The 22,251-nt window shown below is 45.8% G+C and overlaps 3 protein-coding genes and 1 long non-coding RNA gene across 12 annotated transcripts; 2 read left to right on the top strand and 2 right to left on the bottom strand.

Annotated features, from left to right (window-relative positions):
• The first annotated feature begins 132 nt into the window (after positions 1–132).
• Positions 133–6,144, top strand: LOC118312346 (equilibrative nucleoside transporter 2). 2 transcript variants are annotated; one of them, XM_047333746.1, is made up of 12 exons: positions 133–669; positions 1,156–1,250; positions 2,181–2,283; positions 2,383–2,522; positions 2,678–2,812; positions 3,227–3,324; positions 4,053–4,119; positions 4,237–4,340; positions 4,910–5,018; positions 5,108–5,193; positions 5,283–5,479; positions 5,908–6,144. In XM_047333746.1, the coding sequence occupies exons 3-12, from the start codon at positions 2,219–2,221 to the stop codon at positions 6,017–6,019; spliced, it is 1,113 nt and encodes a 370-aa protein (XP_047189702.1). In that variant the 5' UTR covers positions 133–669; positions 1,156–1,250; positions 2,181–2,218; the 3' UTR covers positions 6,020–6,144. The 2 variants fall into 2 exon arrangements, with proteins under 2 accessions (XP_047189702.1, XP_047189701.1); XM_047333745.1 differs by having other exon boundaries at positions 2,129–2,283.
• On the bottom strand, positions 792–6,050 carry LOC124850468. Of its 3 annotated transcripts, none has more exons than XR_007031317.1 (4): positions 5,121–6,050; positions 4,071–4,357; positions 3,183–3,351; positions 792–980 (listed from the first exon to the last, which is right to left on the bottom strand). It is a non-coding gene; the product is annotated as an uncharacterized LOC124850468 (long non-coding RNA). The 3 variants fall into 3 exon arrangements; XR_007031316.1 differs by lacking the exon at positions 792–980 and adding an exon at positions 1,722–2,828; XR_007031315.1 differs by lacking the exon at positions 792–980 and having other exon boundaries at positions 3,122–3,351.
• A 390-nt stretch (positions 6,145–6,534) lies between the features above and the next one.
• LOC124850466 (galectin-related protein-like) lies at positions 6,535–14,151 on the top strand. Of its 6 annotated transcripts, none has more exons than XM_047333748.1 (8): positions 6,535–7,538; positions 8,567–8,605; positions 8,698–8,805; positions 9,023–9,061; positions 10,490–10,567; positions 11,187–11,275; positions 11,968–12,151; positions 12,243–14,151. In XM_047333748.1, the coding sequence occupies exons 3-8, from the start codon at positions 8,722–8,724 to the stop codon at positions 12,384–12,386; spliced, it is 618 nt and encodes a 205-aa protein (XP_047189704.1). In that variant the 5' UTR covers positions 6,535–7,538; positions 8,567–8,605; positions 8,698–8,721; the 3' UTR covers positions 12,387–14,151. The 6 variants fall into 6 exon arrangements, with proteins under 6 accessions (XP_047189704.1, XP_047189705.1, XP_047189709.1 ...); XM_047333753.1 differs by having other exon boundaries at positions 6,543–7,538; positions 8,941–9,061; XM_047333749.1 differs by lacking the exon at positions 8,567–8,605.
• A 1,219-nt stretch (positions 14,152–15,370) lies between these two features.
• On the bottom strand, positions 15,371–22,251 carry LOC118312099 (myelin and lymphocyte protein). Its single transcript, XM_035636404.2, has 4 exons — positions 22,094–22,251; positions 19,939–20,106; positions 18,542–18,667; positions 15,371–16,473 (listed from the first exon to the last, which is right to left on the bottom strand). Exons 1-4 carry the CDS (start codon positions 22,181–22,183, stop codon positions 16,399–16,401), a joined length of 459 nt encoding a protein of 152 aa, XP_035492297.1. The 5' UTR covers positions 22,184–22,251; the 3' UTR covers positions 15,371–16,398.

Raw genomic sequence — 22,251 nt, 5'->3', positions numbered from 1 at the left:
GTATTTATATTCATATATTTATTTAATTATTATTTTTATTTATTCATTTATTTTTCGAACAAACGTTGAGAAAAGACTGAATGTCAGAGTGAATTGTTTTTCCCCCCACGTGTCCCTGAACGCCACCTTTACCTGCTGGTTCTGAGCGCACGTGCAACTGACTCAGTGTGCGCGCGCTCACAACGTCCTCATTCAAATACCTGGACCGAGAGCAACATCCGGACAACAACCGGACAAACAACCGGACAACTACCGGACAACATCCGGACAACAACCGGACAACATCCGGACAACAACCGGACAACAACCGGACAACTACCGGACAACTACCGGGGCAACTACCGGACAACAACCGGACAACATCCGGACAACTACCGGACAAACAACCGGACAACATCCGGACAACAACCGGACAACATCCGGACAACTACCGGACAACATCCGGACAACTACCGGACAACTACCGGGGCAACTACCGGACAACTACCGGACAACATCCGGACAACAACCGGACAACATCCGGACAACTACCGGACAACAACCGGACAACTACCGGACAACTACCGGACAACTACCGGGGCAACTACCGGGCAACTACCGGACAACAACCGGACAACATCCGGACAACTACCGGGGCACCTACCGGACAACAGCCCGCCCGACCCTCAGGTGAGAGCCTCAGGTGAGAGCCTCAGGTGAGAGGCCTCTGATGGAGTTCTGAACGTGTGTACCTGCCGCCTCACGTCAAGTGACTGTGATCACCGGAAGGCGCGTGAATCAAACATTTCGGGTTGAATGAAAAGTTATTGAGAGTTTTAATAATTCACATGTTCAAACATATGATATTTTAACATCTGATCACACCGATCTGGCGCCATATGGAGGTTTATGATGTAATCGGACGTTGTCCGGCCCCGTGACTGAGTCACAGACACCTGAGGGCAGTGACGTCACATCCCGCCACCACGACCAGCTTTAACCTAGAAATATGAGACAGTTACAGAAGAGGATCAGGAGGAAGTAATGTTCACCTCTGTAAAATGATTTGTTATTTTAAAAATACAGGAAGATGTTTATTTAGTGCTTTTGTTTCTGACAGGTCAACTTTTATTATGTACAATACTTTGTTGTACTAATGCACAGTAATGTGTTTAGGAACACGTCAGCTGACGTCGTCGTTTCTCTAAAACCTAGAGGAGACGTGACAACAGGATGTGGACCGAGAAGAAACTGAGTCCGCCTGCTGACCGGTGAGTTTGATGTCGTCATACTGGATTATTAAAAAGAGAATACTTCCATGTATGTTGGCATTTAATGTATTGTTACTTTCTTAAATGTTGATATTCTGGTTGGTTGGTTGTAGGTTTGGTTGGTTGTTGGATTGTGGTTGGTTTGTTGTTTGTTGTTTGGTTGGTTGTTGGTTGGTTGGTTGGTTGGTTTGTTTGTTTTTTGGTTGGTGATTTGGTTGGTTGGTTGGTTGGTGATTTGGTTGGTTGGTTGGTTTGTTGGTTGGTGATTTGGTTGGTTGTTTTGTTGGTTGGTTAGTTGGTGATTTGGTTGGTTGGTTGGTGATTTGGTTGCTGGTTAGTTGGTGATTTGCTTGGTTGATCGTTGGTTGGTTGTTGGTTGTTTTGTCGGTTCGTTAGTTGGTGATTTGGTTGGTTGGTCGTTGGTTGGTTGTTGGTTGTTTTGTCAGTTCGTTAGTTGGTGATTTGGTTGGTTGGTCGTTGGTTTGTTGTTGGTTGGTTAGTTGGTGATTTGGTTGGTTGGTTGGTCGTTGGTTGGTGGTTTGATTGGTTGGTTAGTTGGTGATTTGGTTGGTTGGTCGTTGGTTGGTTGGTTGGAACTCGTTCAGGTGATCGACATGTTATGTTTCCACAGTGGTCAGGCGGTTGCCCTCATCTTCTTTGCTCTTGGTCTGGGAACTCTGCTGCCCTGGAACTTCTTCATCACAGCCACTCAGGTTTCACACCTTCATGCTACTGAGGAGGCGTCAGTCAGTCATGTGTCATTGTGAGACACTTTGGTTTCAGAACAAGATGAAACAGTGGAGAGATCAGATTATTCACATCCAACTGTGTGAACTTCGCCTGAATCTGTAAAATGTTTTCCCTCCTCTTGTTTAAAGTATTTCAACGAGCGCCTCGCGGTTCTTAACATCACCTCTAACGGCACATCAGGTGGCGGCACCACTACAGACTACAACTTTGACAGCTGGATGGCCTTGCTCTCCCAGCTGCCCCTGCTCCTCTTCACGCTGCTCAACTCCTTCCTGTATCAGTGGTGAGTTAGTGACTCTGCTACGAGCTTCAAGCCATTAAACTTGAATGAACTTCTGATGGTTGATGGTGAGTATTCTCTCCTCTCTCTCTCTCTCTGCAGGGTGAGGGAACGCGTCAGGGTGGTATTCAGCCTCATCACCATCTTCATCATCTTCGCCCTCACTGCCGCTCTGGTCTCGGTCCCGATGCAGCCGGACACATTCTTCTCCGTCACTATGACGAGCATCTGGTTCATCAACAGTGAGTCGAGGAGTTTGTTAAAATAACAGACAAAGCAGAAAAACCTGAAATGTTCCTTTTTCACATGTAGGGAAACTTTGTGCTGCTTTTACTGCTCAACCATAAACCTGTCGGAATAACCATGTGGTTGACAACATCATAACTTGTGTGCGCAGTGTGCAGTGCGGTGCTGCAGGGTAGTCTGTTCGGCGTGGTCGGCCTGTTCCCTCATCGTTACAACACTCTGTTCATGAGTGGTCAGGGTCTGGCCGGGATCTTCGCTGCCGTCGCCATGCTCTCCTCCATCTTGTGTAAGTTACAGCTCGACTGTGTTGAAACACAACCCAGAAGTATTCATATTTATTATAATATGTATTCTGTTGCAGTAACAATGTCGGACTACAGCCCGACCGATGTAGGGGCAGATATATCGGCCGCTTATGTATGAAAAAGTTGTCATTTCTTCTTATACTGTCAGTATCAAACCCTTGTGACAAATGAATGTCATTTGTGTTTGATAGATTATTGTAAATAACTATAAATTAAGAAAGAAAACGATGATACAACCAAATGTCTAGAGCTTGAATTAAGAAAAAAAAAATTGGGGCGTGAAATATAAATGCACAACTTTTCTACATTGTTTATCATATTTATGCAAAAATATGAACACTTTGTAGATACTTTTATACTTTGAATAACAAGGCGGCGTCTCCGTGCCGCTGCAGGTGACGCGGAGAAGAGCTTGGCTGCGTTGGGATACTTCATCACTCCGTGTGTGGCCACTCTGGGGACTCTGCTGTGCTACCTGCTGCTGCCCCACCTGGTGAGGAGGAGGTACCACACTCTGACACTGTAAAAAAATATGTTCGGAAAATTATCAGAAGGATAATTCTGTTTGTTCAGTTTCCAGTCTCCCCAGGTCTGTTTGACGGGGCTCTTTATGCTTCTGCATCGTCAATATTTGATTTATTATTCACACTACGGTAGTGAAATGACAACCAGACTCTAACTGTTAGCTTGTTAGCATCAGGAAGTGAGCAGGGAGAGCCGTGCGCTAGTCGGTTTGTCACAGTCGCGGTGAATAGATCCTCACGTTTTACAGCGACTGTTGACTGCTAATGGTTCTCGTTCTGCTAACTGCTAACAGCTAACAGCTAACAGCTAACTGTAGTTGTCCAACCGTTTCAAGATCACAGCAAAAACACACGAACATGTGAGAGTCTAGAAGTGATTTAACTTTTAACCAAAGTTTAGTGTTTAAAATGGTCAATAGAAATTGCAATAAATTTAATTATTTGTAAAATTGCAATAAATATCACCCAAGTATCGTGAGTGAATCGTCCCAACCCGAATACATTATGAGTCAGACATGGAGGTAAACTGAAACTTGACTGGTTGACGAGGTGGTAATTCTAGTTTGGTTATAAACTTTGGTTCTGACTTTTGAATCCTAAATTCGTCCTTAGAAAATACACGTCACGACTACTTCTGTTCTCCACGTGCTGCTGAAAATAAAATCATGATTATGATCTCATTTATTCTGCTCGGCAGGACTTTGCTCGTTATTACCTGAACAGGAGCCGTTCAGAAGCGTCGCAGGAACTCCTCGGCAGCTCAGGTCTGATTCTGCGACACGCCGGTTATCGTGTGAGCGAGTCGTCCGATCTCGACCGCTCAAGTTATAAAACCAAGTGACTGACACGCTCATTATTTCCTTTTTCTTTTCTTTTTGAAGACAAAAAGATCTTGAACGGCAAAGACCTTGAAGCCAACGGGAAGTTCCTCGGTGAGCCACAGGAGGGTCGGGAGCGCTCGTCGGTCCTGGGAGTGTTCAAGAAGGTCAAGGACTTTTTCACCTGCCAGGGGATTTAACGTATTTGCAATATTAGTCCAGTTGTACACAAACTACAGACAGTTGAGGGACGGACGCACACTGTGTGAAGTCTCCGTCCACTGCATTGGTCCCATTAACGTTATTACTTTTCATATCTGTTGCCTGGTGACAAACTGTCGTGCACCTGTTGCTCATTCGTCGTCCTCACTCCCTAATGCTGCGTTCACAACCACCTGAAGCGAACGGATGAGATCACATTCAAAGTCAATGCAAAGACGTAGGTGGACACGAATTTTGCATCACTCGCTCGAGTTTAAATATTTGAACTCGAGTGAAATATTATGTCGTGGAAGCCAATTAGGGTTGAGATTCTCCTGAAGTCACTGACGTCTGCGTCCTACAGAGAACGGGCGGACATCGAGTAAACACGACCCGCGGCCATGGCGAGTAACTTGACACGAGAATTGGCTTCGCGTGTGGTGTGAACGCACCACAAGACGAAGACAAACCTCGTAAAGTAAAATGTCGACTCGTGTGTGAGCGTCATTAAACGAAACCTTCCTGTGGTTCCCAGATCTGGCTGATGGCTCTGTGCGTGACGTGCGTGTTCGCCGTCACCGTGTCGGTGTTTCCGGTCGTCACAGTTCGAGTGCAAACCGTCTACAAGGACAACGCCGCCTGGGGTGAGATGCCACTGGGCGGCTGATGGGAAATGTAGTTAATTGTTGGGAGAAAGCACTAACAGAACAGAGTCCTGTCCTCTCGCTGACAGACAAAGTCTTCACCTGTACATGCTGCTTCATCGTTTTTAACGCCATGGACCTGGCCGGCCGCGGCACGCCGTCTCTCGTCCAATGGGTGAGTCCGTCCGTCCTCAGATGCTGAAGGCGGTGATCAAGATCATCGGATACTCTCTCATCTGCTGTTGTTGTCTGTTGGTGCCGCAGCCATCGAAGGGCAGCCTCCTGTTTCCTGCCACCGTGGTGTCTCGTCTGGTTTTCGTCCCTCTGCTCATGATGTGCAACGTGGAGAACTCCCGTCTCACCGTCCTCTTCAGCCACGACGCTGCCTTCGTCGCCATCATGGCTCTGTTCTCCTTCTCCAATGGATACTTGGCAACCCTCTGCATGGCCTACGCTCCACAGTGAGTGTCGCTCACGTGTCCTCTGACAAGCTCTTTACCAAAGTAAAGTCAGGTGGAGCGAGTTGTCTCTATTTACAAGCTAAGGTAAATAAGTCAGAGCTGGTGATCAGGACCAAGGTTCACCTCACGTTAGCAACGCATTGTTAGCTTTACAAATTAAGTTAGCACGGATAGCTAAGTCAGAACTGGTGATTTGGACCAAGGTTTATCAAATGTTAGCAACACAATATTAGCTCTACAATGCTAAGGTAGCTAAGTCAGAGCCGGTGGTGGGGACCAAGGTTCACCTCACGTTAGCAACACATTGTTAGCGTTACATCACTCGTTATGGTTCAGACCAAATGTGTTGTGGAACTGTGAAATGAGCTGCATTGTTTGAAAAAGAACAATCATATTTGAGGAACGTTGTAACCGCGTGCGTCCGTCAGGCTGGTGCACCGTCAGGACGGCGAGACCGTCGGCTCTCTGATGACCTTCTTCCTGGTTCTGGGTCTGGCTCTGGGAGCGTCTCTCTCCTTCCTACTGGGAAAACTGGTGTAGACGGCGGCAGGTGGCCACCACCACCACCACCATCACCACCATCACCATCACCACCACCACCACCACCACCATCACCACCACCACCACCACCACCATCATCACCACCACCACCATCACCACCATCATCACCATCATCACCATCACCACCACCACCACCACCACCATCACCACCACCACCACCACCACCATCATCACCACCACCACCACCATCATCACCACCATCACCACCACCACTACCATCACCACCACCACCACCATCATCACCACCATCACCACCATCACCATCACCACCACCATCACCACCACCACCACCATCACCATCACCACCACCACCACCATCATCACCATCACCATCACCACCACCACCACCACCACCACCACCATCACCACCACCACCACCACCACCATCACCACCATCATCACCACCACCACCACCACCACCACCACCACCATCACCACCACCACCACCACCATCACCACCACCACCACCATCACCACCACCACCATCACCACCACCACCACCATCACCACCATCACCACCATCATCATCATCACCACCACCATCATCACCACCACCATTTTTTTAAACTTAACTACTGTGTTGTATGTTTTATGGAAGTGTTGCATCAGTGCAGCCAAACATTTTCACAAATCTCTTAACGCACAGAAGAAATTTGTACCTTATGTTCGTGTTTTTAGAAATTCACAGTGCCTGTTGATCGTCAAAGGGTTTTGTTTTTGTTATAATTCATTTTTACTGTTTGACGTGCTGGATTTTGAATATGAAGTTTTGAAAGCAGATTGTGTTTCTGTTATTGTATTTCACATCACACTTATACACACATGTATTTTTGTATGTCTAACTGTCAATTTAATATATTTATAGTGTTTATTTGACACGTTATCCTCACTCTTAGTCTTAATTTGTGTGTTACTTGTGTTGTTTTTATCTAGATCTTCTGTAACCAAGCAACCAACGGCAGAGTAGACAATCTGCTTCCTGTTTACACCGGTTACGCACATGCTCAGTGTACGTGAAAGGTCACGTGATATACGTTTTCAGGGGTGTTAGTGTGGACGGGGTTACGTATCAGTGTGGATGAACCCATGGGCGTCGGGAGCAATAAAAATGTGGGTGGATCCTCCACGGGAACATGTTTACTGAAGTAGATAACATTTCCTATAATTCATCATTCAGTTCATGATAAAAGGTTCATTTTTGGTTTTTTTGTTTTTTGATAGTACAAAATGCAAAAATATATTTGCCACTTTTGCCACCTTGTTGTGTGCATGTGTATAAATATGAAGTGTGTATGTGATGTTTGTCTCTTTGAATCAGAAGGAAACAATGAGCCTCAGGTTTGACCCCCACGGGTCAGTGCTGACCTCTGACCTCAGCTCTGCCGTTTCCTCCCTCCCGACCTTTCCTTTCACCTCACGTCCTCCCACTTCCTCCCATTCTTCTGCTCTCGCAGTGGAAAAAGTAGAAAGTCAAGTGGCGACGGAGCAGCTCTGAACTGTAAGTTATTCTTTTTAGACTCTTTTATTTTACAGTAGTTCTCACAGCTGAAACAAACCGAACATCAGGACGACATCCTGAGATGACGAGTCTGCTCACATTCTGTCAGTTACTGAGTCAAACCAACTTTTGATGTCTTCTACTCATAAATACTGCGCCAGAACAAACACGTTTCTAACGATTAAAAACTACAGAGAACAGTTGTTTTATGAAACGATTTTTTTTTTATTAAACTATTTGTGAGGAGCTTTTATCAGATTTCCAGATTTTTTTATCTTTTATTATTTGAAGATGTAATAATAACTGTGGGTTTTGCTGACGAGAAGAAAAATATTGGATTACACCAGCAGATAATACAAACGTATGATTTGATAACGAGTCATGATTCTGCCAGCTGGACTTGAAGTAACTAGTGTGTCACTGTCTCCCCTTTTCTCTACTTCCTGTCTGTTGTACAACGAGACGCATCTTTGCGTTGAATCATCAAGTTCGTTTTTTAAAGTGCGAGTCTTTTAGTTTGTAACGTTTAACTTAAAGCTCCAGTGTGTAATATTCGGAAGAACATATTCACAGAAATTGGATATATTGTCCATAACTCTCCATATGAGTTAAATATAGTCACATGAAGTGGACCGACCTCCGTGTGAGTCTCCATGTTTCTACGTCCTGTTGAATACCCTTGTTGAACTAAACGTCCAGAATACGTCGCGTTCACGTTGAATTTTCAGACGCTGCTGGAAACAGGAAATGGAATCAGTGGTGCGACACCATAAAGTGTCCCCTGTCGGTCGCTCAGTTGGTTGGGTTTGTAACTTTACCACCAGATGACGCCAGAAAATTACACACTGGAGCTTTAATTACAAGTGTATTTAGTTTTTAGTCTTTTCTATAGTTACATCGCCTCCGACAAGAAGGTTCTGTTTTCTTCTGTCTGTCTGATGGAACCAGGATCTGGACAAAGGGGGCGGAGCCAGGAATGTCTGATCTTTCTTTAACATTGTTTTTAAACATGCTCACGGATTTCACAGAATAATTCATGAAAACTATCATGAGGAGACTGATGAACCGTGAGTTCTCTACTTGAATCTTTTGCTCCAAACTTTTCCTCTCGACTCTTTTCTTTCTCTGATCTTATTTTGAAAGTTTTATTTTCTTTCAGCTGGTGTAGTTCACGAGCCTCTGAATGTCTCATCTGACGCTGCTGCAACAAATGACCTCGGATCACTTGATATCAGTCCACGTCTGCACTTCATCAGCCGGTGTTCAGGTAAATACGTGTCTGTCGTCCGTTTGCTTTCAGAGAGAGAGAGAGATTATCAGAGCTGTGTGTGTGTGTGTGTGTGTCTGTGTGTGTGTGTGTGTGTGTGTGTCTGTGTGTGTGTGTGTGTGTGTGGGCGGGCAGGTTGGAGCTTTGCGTCAGAAAAGCGTCCGCAGGCGAACAAACTGGACCTGCAGCTCGTTCCTCTGCTGTTTGTCTCCTGCAGATCAACATGACTGAAACACACGGAGTGACGGGGCGGAGGGTGAGTCCACAGGTCAGAGGTCAGAGACCCTGACCCTGAGCACGCACACACACACTGACACACACACACACACACACACTGACACACACACACACACACACTGACACACACACACACACACACTGACACACACACTGACACACACACACACACACACTGACACACACACACACACACACTGACACACACACACACACTGACACACACACACACTGACACACACACACACACACACACGTAACTTTGTGTGTTCAAGAGAACAAACTCAAGTTTGTTCTCTTGACTTTTTCAAACCTGTTTGTCGACCTGCTCAGCTCCGAGCGTCGAGGTGAACACAGGAAGGAAAAGTGCAGCTTCCTGCAGAACTAACAAAATAAAAGCTTGTAGTATCTCTCTTTTAATATCTCCATGTAGTAATAAATGCTGGTGTATGGTGGTTCACAGCTCTGTCACGTCGCTGCACATGTTTGAGGTCACGTGATTATTGTTGGAATTCTCAACACCCGGTGAGACGCGAGCTCAGCGATGTCGCCGCTCAGTGACAAGTTAATATCATGTTAACATGTTAATCGTGTAAATAATCAAACACCTTCAGTATTTCAGTTGAGGATTTGAAATATTTTGGTTGTGATTATTTCCCCCAAAAAATAAATAAAATACACAATTAGCAAAAGTTAAAGTTGAATGTGACCGATATAATTTGTGCTTTTTAATCCCGATAATATCTTGAATGAATTATTTTATTTTTGTGAATTGGAAATCTCACCGAGCTACATTAGTTGTGCACATTGCTAAATGCATTTTTTTTTTGCTAAAACAATACATTTTAATAAAGGCGTATAATAAACTGTATCCTGCTTTGAAACAATATTTATAAAATCACAAAAAATGTGACAAACAAAAATCAATCAGACAAAATATCAGTATTTTTTTTATTTATTTCAGCCTTTAAAACTTTAAATCTATTTCATTTCAGACTCACATCACCGTGTTAACGACAGTCTGACGTGAACCTTTGTTTTTTCTTTAGCTTGTTTGAATTTTTGAAGTTTGTGCTTTTATTTTGAAGGCGAGCCTGAGCTCAGGGTTTGAAGCGGCACGTGCTGGTCACAGGGTCGTGACGTCACCCACTCCTTTGTTTTCATGTCAACAGGAAGAGCGGCTGCTGTGTGGAAGCTGATTGGCTGAAAAAAAAGCTGTGACGTCACAAAACGAATTAGAACAGTTGTTGATTCTGCAGAACGAGTGTCATGTGATGGAAACTGTACAAAAACACAGATGAGATTCAACTGCTGCTCAGAGTTTATACACAGAATTATACTTTTCCCAAACTGGGAGGTTCAGTAATAATGTAACGTCACATGACTTCAACTCATCCAGATACAAAGTCAGTGACCAGTCAGGACCTCGTCCGTGTGTTTCCTTCAGAAGTGGACTGTTCCCCAGCGGAGCGGGACGGACGGGAGGAAGCCCGGCGTGGGTTCACCCGAGGCCCAGAGAAGTCTGGTAACGTGACACGCATGTTCACCTGCGCCACAGATATCGCTCCCGTGAATATGCCCCATTTTTAATAATTCAATAGGAAATATTCCCAGATGGAAAAGAGTCGCAGCCGTTCAACCTTCCAACAAGGACCTTTAACATTCACGTCACACACAGGTTCTGATGTGAACATGAATATGATAACTGATGAATAAAGATGTTAAATTCTCACTACAAGTTTTCCTCAAATGTATTTTTTTTTTTAAAGATATATTTTTACTTGATAATTATTTTTTTCTGATTGGGCAAATGTTTCTGTCACTATTCTCTATATATAATATTATGTTATGAGAATAAGAAAATGTGATAATTTTATGGAAAAGGTCACAATAATACAAAACTATCTGATTCTCTCAGTCGAATCATGTGACATTATTCTCAAAATATCACAATTTTATTCTTTAAAATGACGTCATTATCCCAATGAGATCAAATTAAAACCCTCGTCTCTTCCCTCACAAGGACCTGAATTCTCCGTGCAACAGTATTTTTTTAAGTTATTGTCTTTGTCGAATCCCCATCTGTCCTCGGGCCCAGTCGCCGGGTCTCAGTCGGTGTGAACCTCGGTGTTCTGTCTGTGCAGGTGGTTCCGTTCAGAGGTCTCATCCCGGGGGGGCTGCGTCCGGGGAAGAAGGTGGTGGTGGTCGGAGTCGTGGACTCTCGTCCTGACAGGTGAGAATATACCTTCACGTCCACTTGTCTGTTATTCCTCTACTGAAAGATGTACGTCCCGTCTGAAGGTCGTGACGTCTGTGCAGCACTGCAGATTTCCCAACCTCCCCTGAACACATCATCTTCTCCAGTTAAATGTGGATTGATTCTCGTGACACGAGCCAGAACTGAATCCTCAAATGAATCCATGAAAATATAGATTTATTACAAACATGTTGTAGCTATAGTTCAAAACATCATCAGCATCACGTAACACAAATATAATGTCATGTATATGCACCACACATAAAATGATCTTAATAAATAATAAAAAATGTCATTGAATTTCTACCACTGAATTTTTCAGCATGGAAATTATGTATGTTAGTTTTTGTTTGTCTCTGATTTAAAACCCCTCACACTCGAAGCACTACATTTTTTGAAATGTTATTGAAATCATGTATCCAAATTTTTTGGCCTCTTAATTTAACACTTCTAAAATTTCAATAATTGATTTCCACTTCTGAAATAAATCCAAGCTATAAAATTAAAAACATATTCATTTGATCAATTCCGGATCAATAACTAATATAGGAAACACCGTTGAAACACGAGCACAGTAAAGTTCTGTAGTGCCGTTCCTTATACCTAAGTGAATTAGCTCGACGCTGGTCGGACTGAGCCTCTGACCGCTCGTGTCGTCCGTCCGTCAGGTTCTACGTGGCCCTGACGTGCGGCCGCGGGACGTCCAGGGAGCCGCCGCCGGACGTGGCCCTGGAGCTCTGCGTGCGGTTCGGGGACCGGCAGGTCCTGCGACGGGCCTGTGTGTCGGGGTCGTGGGGGGACGTGGACCGAGCCGTGCCTTTCTTCCCCTTCATCAGAGACCAGCCGTTCAAAGTGCAAATGATCTGCTTTCATTCTGCACAGAGACAATATGTTCACATCTTTGACGTGTACCATGAAAGTGACCCGCCTCTCTCTCCGGCAGATGGAGATCCACTGCGAACAAAGTCGGTTCCGTGTGTTTGTGGACGGACAGAAGCTGTTTGACTTCCACCACCGGGTGGCGTCGCTCGGCGCCGTCGACACGTTGTGGATCAAAGGAAACGTCGCCGTCACCAAACTGGCCTGAGGGATGAAGGAGGAGAGTGGAACCCGATCCGGACTCTGAGGCTCAAACTCACGCTAACTCAAGTATCCAAGTACATGTGTGTGGTACTTGTATGTGACCTGAGTATTTCTGTTCCTCCTGACGAGAACTGTCCTTTGTGACGACACAGAAACATTGATCAAATCCTCCGACTCAAAACTCAGGAAGTGGTTTCAGTCGTATCTTGGATTTTGAATGTTCTTCGTAGTTTTGTCTCTGTCATTAGAGATGTGTGAATGTTAAAGGGTCAGATTGTCAAAACTGAGATTTCCTGGCTTTTTTCATAATAAATAAGGTCTCGGGTCTGTAAGTTCAGACAAATGCACAAAGTCTGCATTCATCAGAAATGTGACGTCATAGTGACGCAGTCTCCGCCTCCAGCTCCGCCCCCAGCGCTCACCGTCATTCTGTTGCTGAGCAACAACACGAGAACAATCAGGAAGCGACTTCATTGACCAGGATTCATAATGATATTAATACAAGAGACCAGAACTGACTCATTCATCGGTACCCGGTGTCGGCCGCGGCCCGACGTGGAGCTGCTGCTGGGCCGGAGACGCCCCCGACACCAGGTACTGATGACTTGTTGGTCGTTCCTCCAGGTCAGAGCTGCTCTGAGGTGAACAGAGGAGCTGGTTGGTCTGGACCTGCGTCACTCAGAAAACACTCGGCCAATCAGAAGAGAGGCTCATCACATATTAATGAGACAGACCACAGTTGACCAGTTTCTTTGCAGAGCTCCTTAGAAAGAGAATTTAACCATATTGAGATAAAACAAATAAATCTTCATTCGGATCAAAACTTCAAATAAAACACCAGAAAGGTAAAATATGGACTTTTAACTTCAAATGTTATGATCTTTATGAAATGTGATGAAAACAACAATCTTTTCTGCATATTTTTTATAAACTTTTCAAAAGAAAACGACTCTTGGTGAGTAAATGTATTTATTTATTTTTATTCCTGCCATGTGGTTACAGATTCATTTATTGACAACAAATAAAAAGTGTCACCTTTTTCGTTAAACTTCACGGTGAAATATTGAGTCTATATAACAATATGACAATATTACGATATTTCTTATTTTTAATCATCTGTAGTGCTGCAGTTTGACCAGCGGGTGGCAGCAGATATTAGGTTTTGTTCCTGTGGAAAGCGTCTGAGCACAGAACAAGACATTTCTTTCTTCTCATATTGTACATTAACACATGTTCGTGTTGAATGAACATGTGTACTGCATAACGCAAGCGTTCCTGTGACGTATTAAAAGTAACATCTGGTGACAACCCCACATGGACAGAAGTATATAGACGCTTGTAAATAAATGTCATTTAGTTCTGTGTGGTTGTAACTGTAACCACGACGACGAAGGTCACGAACCTCGTTGAGGGAGTTCTTTTTCTCCGAGGCTCAATAACCCGCAGGCCCCATCTCCTCCCTTCCTCCTCGGGGAAGTAGAACAAAGAAGAAACAGAACGGTGGAAGATCAGCGTCGTCTAAACACTGACCAACTGAAGTGTCTCTGGTTATAACAACGTCTACGAGTCGTCGCTCCGGCGACCGCAGCCTCCAGAGCTTCACCTCCTTCATGCTCCACTGTTATCACCTGCTGCTGCCTCCCCTCATCAATTATACACCACCGCTCCAGTTCAGTGTGTGTGTGTGTGTGTGTGTGTGTGTGTGTGTGTCACCCTGCCCTGTATTCACTCCCTGTCACGCTCCATTAAAGCTGGTTTCGTATTCTTGGCCTGAGCCTGTTTAGTTGAATCAGGTTTGTCCTTCCATCAGGTCAAGGGTCACGCTCCAGAGTACAGCAGGACCAGGAGCAGGACCAGGGGCAGGACCAGGAGCAGGACCAGGAGCAGGAGCAGGGGCAGGACCAGGGGCAGGGGCAGGAGCAGGACCAGGAGCAGGACCAGGAGCAGGACCAGGACCAGGAGCAGGAGCAGGACCAGGGGCAGGAGCAGGAGCAGGACCAGGACCAGGAGCAGGACCAGGAGCAGGACCAGGAGCAGGACCAGGAGCAGGACCAGGACCAGGAGCAGGACCAGGAGCAGGACCAGGACCAGGGGCAGGACCAGGAGCAGGACCAGGAGCAGGACCAGGAGCAGGACCAGGAGCAGGACCAGGGGCAGGACCAGGAGCAGGACCAGGAGCAGGAGCAGGACCAGGGGCAGGACCAGGAGCAGGAGCAGGACCAGGAGCAGGACCAGGAGCAGGAGCAGGACCAGGACCAGGGGCAGGACCAGGAGCAGGACCAGGAGCAGGACCAGGAGCAGGACCAGGACCAGGAGCAGGAGCAGGACCAGGGGCAGGAGCAGGAGCAGGACCAGGACCAGGAGCAGGACCAGGAGCAGGACCAGGAGCAGGACCAGGAGCAGGACCAGGACCAGGAGCAGGACCAGGAGCAGGACCAGGACCAGGGGCAGGACCAGGAGCAGGACCAGGAGCAGGAGCAGGACCAGGACCAGGACCAGGAGCAGGACCAGGACCAGGACCAGGACCTGGAGCAGGAGTTGTTGTCGGAACAAATTTTAAAAATGGCGTACGGTCAACTGACGTAATAACTTTGCACCGTGCTGGAGGACTGGAGTCCATTCATTATGGATCGAACGGTTAATCACATTGGTGCATATCAAGTTGAGTGTAGATGGATTACAGTTTAAAATTCTGTACACAAGCAACCGCTAATACTTGTTGCACTGTTACAAACAAAGAATTGCGTAGCATCCATCACAAATATTCATATATATACACACAGACATACAGTAAGTCTGTATAAATGAACTGTTGCCTTGGTTGTTTTTCTATAAACTCATTAACTGTGAATGTACATAAGTTTGAATCACATAAAAAAGCCTAAAATATTCTATGCATATATAATCTTATTATCCAGCATTCGCTCACAATATTCCTGAGAATAATTAAATTCATAAATTCATGTTAGTAAACTGATGCAAAACAAACACATTTATTTAATTTTATTCAATAGTTTCCAAAATTTTACAAAAACAAAACAGTCAGTTATAAACTGTAACATTAGCCCCAAAAACCATCTATCATAACTGTTACGTCCTGGTTCCAGTTTCACGTCGCGACATCGACCTCTTCATGATCTGTTTGACAAAGTTACGAAGCTTATAAAAGTATAAAAGCAGCCGCAAGAAGAAGAAACCGAAAAGAGAAAACAACAGATGCAGCAGAGAACAAACGTGAAGCTACAACTCGAGAGGACGGACGATGACAGACACTCGTGTTGTCCACATCCGGACGTCCCACCAGAGTTTGACTGACGCCGTTCGATGAAACAAACCTTGGTTCAACGTTTCTCCGGGTTTAGAAGTGACTGGACAATGTCACATCGATTAACAGGATTCATCTATTGTTGTTGTTTTAAGAGATTTTATTGTGGAAAAAAATCCATATTCTAACTTTAACATTGTGGTATTTGTACTTTTACTGGAGTGAGGCATCAGAGTACTTATACTGCAGTCTAATGCGCAGTTGTATTGAATTTTAATAATTCAAATTGGATTATAATGTCAAATGTCGGGGAAAAAAAAGCTGTCCTGCCTCTTAGAACGTTGAGTGTGGTTGTACGGTCGGTCCTTTGTCCCAAATGTGCTGAGACAGGGAGACAGAGCGTTACCATGGAGACAGACATTCCGTCTGCGAGAGGACGACATTATTCTGAGTTAAACAGAGACGCCATGCACTGACCACCTGTTGATCTGTGTAACCAACCAGAAACCTCCTCGACGCATCGAGCTCCTGTGATAGATGCTTCTGCTCCACACGTCTTCCCGGTGACGCGTCCGTCACGTCCGTGTCAGTAGTCACAGCGTCAGTAGTAACTGTGTGATGGAAGCTGCGGTCTGTAGGTCAGAAGAGCCTCCGTCGTCCGGCAGAGAGAAGAGCAGAAGCTCGGCAGCGTCGGCGAATATGAAATGAGTTCTGAGTTCAGTCCTGCTGCGTCTTCCTGGAGGAAGAACCTCTAGAAGGATTTCCAGCGGATGGCGGACAGGACGGTGTGGATGAAGTAGAGCAGAGTCGCCACGTACGAGAAAACCTGAGGGACGAACAGAGAGAACGTGTGAACTCTGCTCCTTTCAAAACATCTTTGTCTCCAGTCGAGTGACGTCAGTGACGGAGTCTGAAGTCCTGATCATCGCACGAGAGAAGAGAAGCAGAGAAGCTCGGAGATTTTACATTCAAGTGTTTTCACTGTCCGACAAACTTCAGCTGCAGTTCTTTGAACAACAGTACTGCAACAAACTACTACAGAGACACAAAACTACACAAGAGACACAAAACTACTACAGAGACACAAAACTACTACAGAGACACAAAACTACACAAGAGACACAAAACTACACAAGAGACACAAAACTACACAAGAGACACAAAACTACTACAGAGACACAAAACTACACAAGAGACACAAAACTACACAAGAGACACAAAACTACTACAGAGACACAAAACTACTACAGAGACACAAAACTACACAAGAGACACAAAACTACACAAGAGACACAAAACTACTACAGAGACACAAAACTACTACAGAGACACAAAACTACACAAGAGACACAAAACTACTACAGAGACACAAAACTACTACAGAGACACAAAACTACTACAGAGACACAAAACTACACAAGAGACACAAAACTACACAAGAGACACAAAACTACTACAGAGACACAAGAGACACAAAACTACTACAGAGACACAAAACTACTACAGAGACACAAAACTACTACAGAGACACAAGAGACACAAAACTACTACAGAGACACAAAACTACACAAGAGACACAAAACTACTACAGAGATACAAAACTACTACAGAGACACAAAACTACTACAGAGACACAAAACTACTACAGAGACACAAGAGACACAAAACTACTACAGAGACGCAAAACTACACAAGAGACACAAGACAAAGACTGTGTTACTACAGGTCAGTGTTACTACAGGTCAGTCTGACTACAGGTCAGTGTAAGTACAGGTCAGTGTTACTACAGGTCAGTCTGACTACAGGTCAGTGTTACTACAGGTCAGTGTTACTACAGGTCAGTGTTACTACAGGTCAGTGTTACTACAGGTCAGTCTGACTACAGGTCAGTGTTACTACAGGTCAGTGTTACTACAGGTCAGTCTGACTACAGGTCAGTGTTACTACAGGTCAGTCTGACTACAGGTCAGTCTGACTACAGGTCAGTGTTACTACAGGTCAGTCTGACTACAGGTCAGTGTTACTACAGGTCAGTGTTACTACAGGTCAGTCTGACTACAGGTCAGTCTGACTACAGGTCAGTCTGACTACAGGTCAGTGTTACTACAGGTCAGTCTGACTACAGGTCAGTGTTACTACAGGTCAGTCTGACTACAGGTCAGTGTTACTACAGGTCAGTGTTAGTACAGGTCAGTGTTACTACAGGTCAGTGTTACTACAGGTCAGTGTTACTACAGGTCAGTGTTACTACAGGTCAGTCTGACTACAGGTCAGTGTGACTACAGGTCAGTCTGACTACAGGTCAGTGTAAGTACAGGTCAGTGTTAGTACAGGTCAGTGTTACTACAGGTCAGTGTTACAACAGGTCAGTGTGACTACAGGTCAGTGTTACTACAGGTCAGTCTGACTACAGGTCAGTATTACTACAGGTCAGTGTTACTACAGGTCAGTGTTACTACAGGTCAGTCTGACTACAGGTCAGTGTTAGTACAGGTCAGTGTTACTACAGGTCAGTGTTAGTACAGGTCAGTGTTAGTACAGGTCAGTGTTACTAAAGGTCAGTGTTACTACAGGTCAGTCTGACTACAGGTCAGTGTTACTACAGGTCAGTGTTAGTACAGGTCAGTGTTACTACAGGTCAGTGTTACTACAGGTCAGTGTTACTACAGGTCAGTCTGACTACAGGTCAGTGTTACTACAGGTCAGTGTTACTACAGGTCAGTCTGACTACAGGTCAGTCTGACTACAGGTCAGTGTTACTACAGGTCAGTGTTACTACAGGTCAGTGTTACTACAGGTCAGTGCTGCTGTTCTTGGGAGAGAAACATCTGCAGCCGAGTAAAACCAGAGACTGAGAAGTTCAAAGTTCATCGGCACCGACCCGCCCGACTCACCACGGCGGAGATGTCCAGCTGGTAGTTTTGGAAGTTGGTGTCATCTTTCATCTCCAGAGTCACTTTGGCCAAAGCCACTGATGCGCTGAGGTAGAAGAAGGCGGCGATGCCGTGATACGCAAAGTCCTGTGAGAGGAGGAGGAAGAGGAGGAGGAGGAACAAGGACGAAGAGGAGGAGAAAGAGGAGGAGGAGGAGGAGGAAGAAGAAGAGGAGGAGGAGGAGGAAGAAGAAGAGGAGGAGGAGGGGGAGGAAGAGGAGGAGGAGGAACAAGGATGAAGAGGAGGAGGAGGAGGACGACGACGAACGAGGAGGAAGAGGAGGAGGAGGAGGAGGAAGAAGAACAAGGAGGAAGAGGAAGAGGAGGAACAAGGACGAAGAGGAGGAGGAAGTGGAGGAGGAAGAGGAGGAGGAGGAAGAAGAACAAGGAGGAAGAGGAGGAGGAAGAGGAGGAACAAGGATGAAGAGGAGGAGGAAGAGGAGGAGGAGGAAGAAGAAGAGGAGGAGGAGGACGAGGAAGAACGAGGAAGAACAAGGACGAAGAGGAGGAGGAAGAGCAGGAAGAGGAGGGGAGGAAGAGGACGAGGAGGAAGAGCAGGAAGAGGAAGAGGAGGAAGAGGACGAGGAGGAAGAGGAGGAAGAGGAGGAGGAGGAGGAGGAGGAGGAAGAAGAGGAAGAGGACGATGAGGAAGAGGAGGAGGAGGAAGAGGAAGAGGAGGAAGAACGAGGAAGAACAAGGACGAAGAGGAGGAGGAAGAGCAGGAAGAGGAAGAGGAGGAAGAGGACGAGGAGGAAGAGGAGGAAGAGGAAGAGGAGGAAGAACGAGGCATGGAGTCAACAAACACACAATGTTGAAGAGACATGAATGCCGATGTGGTTTTGCTAACTGGGGTTAAATCTGTTGCCAACTTCCTCTCTCACTTCCTGTCGTCTCCTCTCCTTCAGGTCAACATTCAAAAACATAAACACCGAGACGAGAGTTTGATTCTCCATTTCTGATCCGACGTCAGGAGGTCGGACCACAGTGACGGAGCATCTCAACCTCGACAACACGTCAAGATATCTGCGTGATCGGCTTCGCTCGCTCCTCACGTACACTTCTTGTCCACTTGCGTTTGGAGTGAACGCATCATAACAGACAGCGATGCTCTTCCACTGGTCTCACGTGTTCGTCTGAGGACGAAGCTCTGGAGGACGTCTGAGGCAAAAGACTTTTTTCGCTTGTACACTTTGAAAATCTACTTTTGCTGTTTTTTCTCCAGCGTCGCGGAATAAACCTTTAAATAAACTACTTGAGTAAATGTTCTCAGTGACTCTCCACCAGTGGAAACCGTCTACGAGCTGATTCAGGATCAGGAGACGGGCGAGTCGGATCTTCCGGAGTGTGCGCACGACTCACCGCCGCCGCCCAGCTGCCTCGGTTGCTGTGGCCCCCGCAGGCGAACACCAGCATCCAGACGAAGGTCATGACGAAGCAGAAGACGGAGACGAACATCACCCAGCCCTGGGGGTTCTGCGGCACCACCAGCGTACAGGCCACCAGGATCCACACCAGGCCGCCGAAGATCTGCAGCACAGAGCGGAGACACGTCACCAACTGACCGACGGTTCACCACCGCTCAATCAGACGGTTGTTGTTCAGTCTTAGAGGAAACACATGATCCGTTTGAGTGACGATGATTCTGTACTTTCTCACTTCAACTGATTAATTGATTATCGTAAGATTATTGATTATACTGATCAGGGAACTGAGTGATGTGGACTGATCCGGAACTACAGCAGAACCTCATGAGCCTGTTTCACTCATGAGGTTCAGCGTCAGTCTCGTCCTCCGTCCCTCCTGTTCACGTCTGGAATCTTCTCTTATCTGACGAGTGATTATCTCATATCAGCTCAGTTATTTCAGGACTGAAGTCCGTGTCGCCTCGGAGCAGGATCAGGGCGTTCACCCTTCGTTCACCCTACACCTCAGATGATGGACATTGTCTGTATTATTCATGGAGCCCCACCCTCCTCCACCTGCCGCCGCCGTCCCTGTCGGACTCCACCTGCTCACACACACACTCTGTCTCTGGGAGTGTGTGTGTGTGTGTGTGTGTGTGTGTGTGTGTGTGTGTGGGTGGGTGCGTGTGTGTGTGTGTGTGTGAGTTGATGCATGAGTTGGTGTGAAAAGGCAGCATTCCTCCACCGTCCCCACCGTGCCCACGTCTGTGTCTTGACATTGAGTTCGTATCAGCTCGTGACTTGGTTGCGATCTCTCCTCCGTCGGTCCAGGAATGTCTGGCCGCATGTGACCTTTGACCTCCGACATCACATTCACACCAACATTAATTCTGATTAATTAAATTTCAGGTATATACGCCTCCCGAGCCCGACTAACTGCGGCTGAGCGTCGGCATCACGTTGTGCGTCCGGCTCTGGTCCGACTGTTGCTGCAACATTTGGATCTTGTTTTGTACAAACTTGGGCTGAGAATCAGTTTCTGTTAACGACACCGGGGCCCGGCGTCGGCCCGGCGACGGCCTGGCGTCGGCCTGGCGATGGTTCCGGCGTCGGCCTGGGCTGAATTTACGCCTCTATCAAATCGAGATCTTTTGTCGACATGAGAAACCATAATTTTTCAAATTGTACCCGACAGAAAGTGATGATCCCCTTTTTTTTAATAAACCAAACTTAACACATGTCGGTTAGATCAGATGAGAACAAGTTACACAGTTTATCTCAGTACACTCACTTCTTTATCTCATATGATATCTAAGTGTTTCCATATCTGCATCAGAGATGGATGAGGATAATATTGTACGTTTTTCACTATGATTTAAATTATCATCTAGTTTTCTGATTTTATTAACAAATATTAGAGACGTTATCAAATCTAAATCTAAAAAAAGCATCAGAATAAATACGTCTGATTTGTACTTTTCATCAAAATTTGATTTTTCATTTCATTCATTTATATGATCAGACACAGTTTTAGATTGAAAATAAAGTCAAACGTATTTTGTCTTTTTAGTGTCATAAACTGTAAAGATGAAGTTTGGACGACAACAATCTACATGTTTCATCACATCAACCATCGACCGTGAAGTCGACAGCAGCAGCACAGACGTAAAGACAAAGACAAAGACATTTACTCCCAAATATTTGATTCGAAGTATTTGAGTATTTGAAATGTGGTGAAATAATCCCTCTTAACTCCAACGGACTGATTTTTTTTGATTATAGGAAATTATTGAAAATGAATTTATGTCCATTTGAAGATAAGATGACGGGCGTGATCAAACGTGATAACTTGTATTCTAGAGATTTTTCTTGGTTGGAAATGACGAATCAGTCGTCAGGCAAAAGAGCATCTCGTCTATCTCATTTATCTATTTTTAATCTGTCGTGAAGATTTATGTATTTAGTAATATAATACTATAATATAACAAACTCTCTAAATATTTGTTATTAAAACAAGGATAGGAGGGTTTTCATCCGCGCGTAAAAGTGTCCACGCCGCGCGTAACAGCTGCGTAAAAGCCCGCTCCTGTCTCCAGGCCGCTGTTTCTCACCAGCTCCGGCAGGTAGAGGATGTCGGGGATGGTCGTACATATTCCGATCCCGCTGGGGAGGTTCCCCATGGTGGCGGTGTTGGAGGCCATCTGACGCGGGACGCGCTGCTGCTGCAGGTGAAGCCGGGAGGAGTCGTCGGCCGAGCGGGGACACGCCC

The sequence above is a fragment of the Scophthalmus maximus genome, chromosome 8 (assembly GCF_022379125.1).
Source record: "Scophthalmus maximus strain ysfricsl-2021 chromosome 8, ASM2237912v1, whole genome shotgun sequence".
NCBI lineage: Eukaryota > Metazoa > Chordata > Actinopteri > Pleuronectiformes > Scophthalmidae > Scophthalmus > Scophthalmus maximus.
The sequence above is the reverse complement of the archived record's forward strand: the minus strand, read 5'-3'. Positions and strand labels throughout refer to the sequence as shown.

Bases quoted from the DNA above. Each gene is read 5' to 3' on its own strand.
- LOC118312346 (XM_047333746.1), top strand. From the start codon at position 2,219: ATGGCCTTGCTCTCCCAGCTGCCCCTGCTCCTCTTCACGCTGCTCAAC. The intron at 2,523-2,677 runs GTGAGTCGAGGA...TTGTGTGCGCAG, and splicing joins GAGCATCTGGTTCATCAACA to TGTGCAGTGCGGTGCTGCAG. The intron at 3,325-4,052 runs GTGAGGAGGAGG...TCTGCTCGGCAG, and splicing joins ACCTGCTGCTGCCCCACCTG to GACTTTGCTCGTTATTACCT.
- LOC124850466 (XM_047333749.1), top strand. From the start codon at position 8,722: ATGTCTCATCTGACGCTGCTGCAACAAATGACCTCGGATCACTTGATA. The intron at 9,062-10,489 runs GTGAGTCCACAG...TGTTTCCTTCAG, and splicing joins ACGGAGTGACGGGGCGGAGG to AAGTGGACTGTTCCCCAGCG. The intron at 11,276-11,967 runs GTGAGAATATAC...TCCGTCCGTCAG, and splicing joins GTGGACTCTCGTCCTGACAG to GTTCTACGTGGCCCTGACGT.
- LOC118312099 (XM_035636404.2), bottom strand. From the start codon at position 22,183: ATGGCCTCCAACACCGCCACCATGGGGAACCTCCCCAGCGGGATCGGA. The intron at 18,668-19,938 runs GTGAGTCGTGCG...CTCCTCTCACAG, and splicing joins GAGGCAGCTGGGCGGCGGCG to GACTTTGCGTATCACGGCAT. The intron at 16,474-18,541 runs GTGAGTCGGGCG...TTCGTCCCTCAG, and splicing joins AGCTGGACATCTCCGCCGTG to GTTTTCTCGTACGTGGCGAC.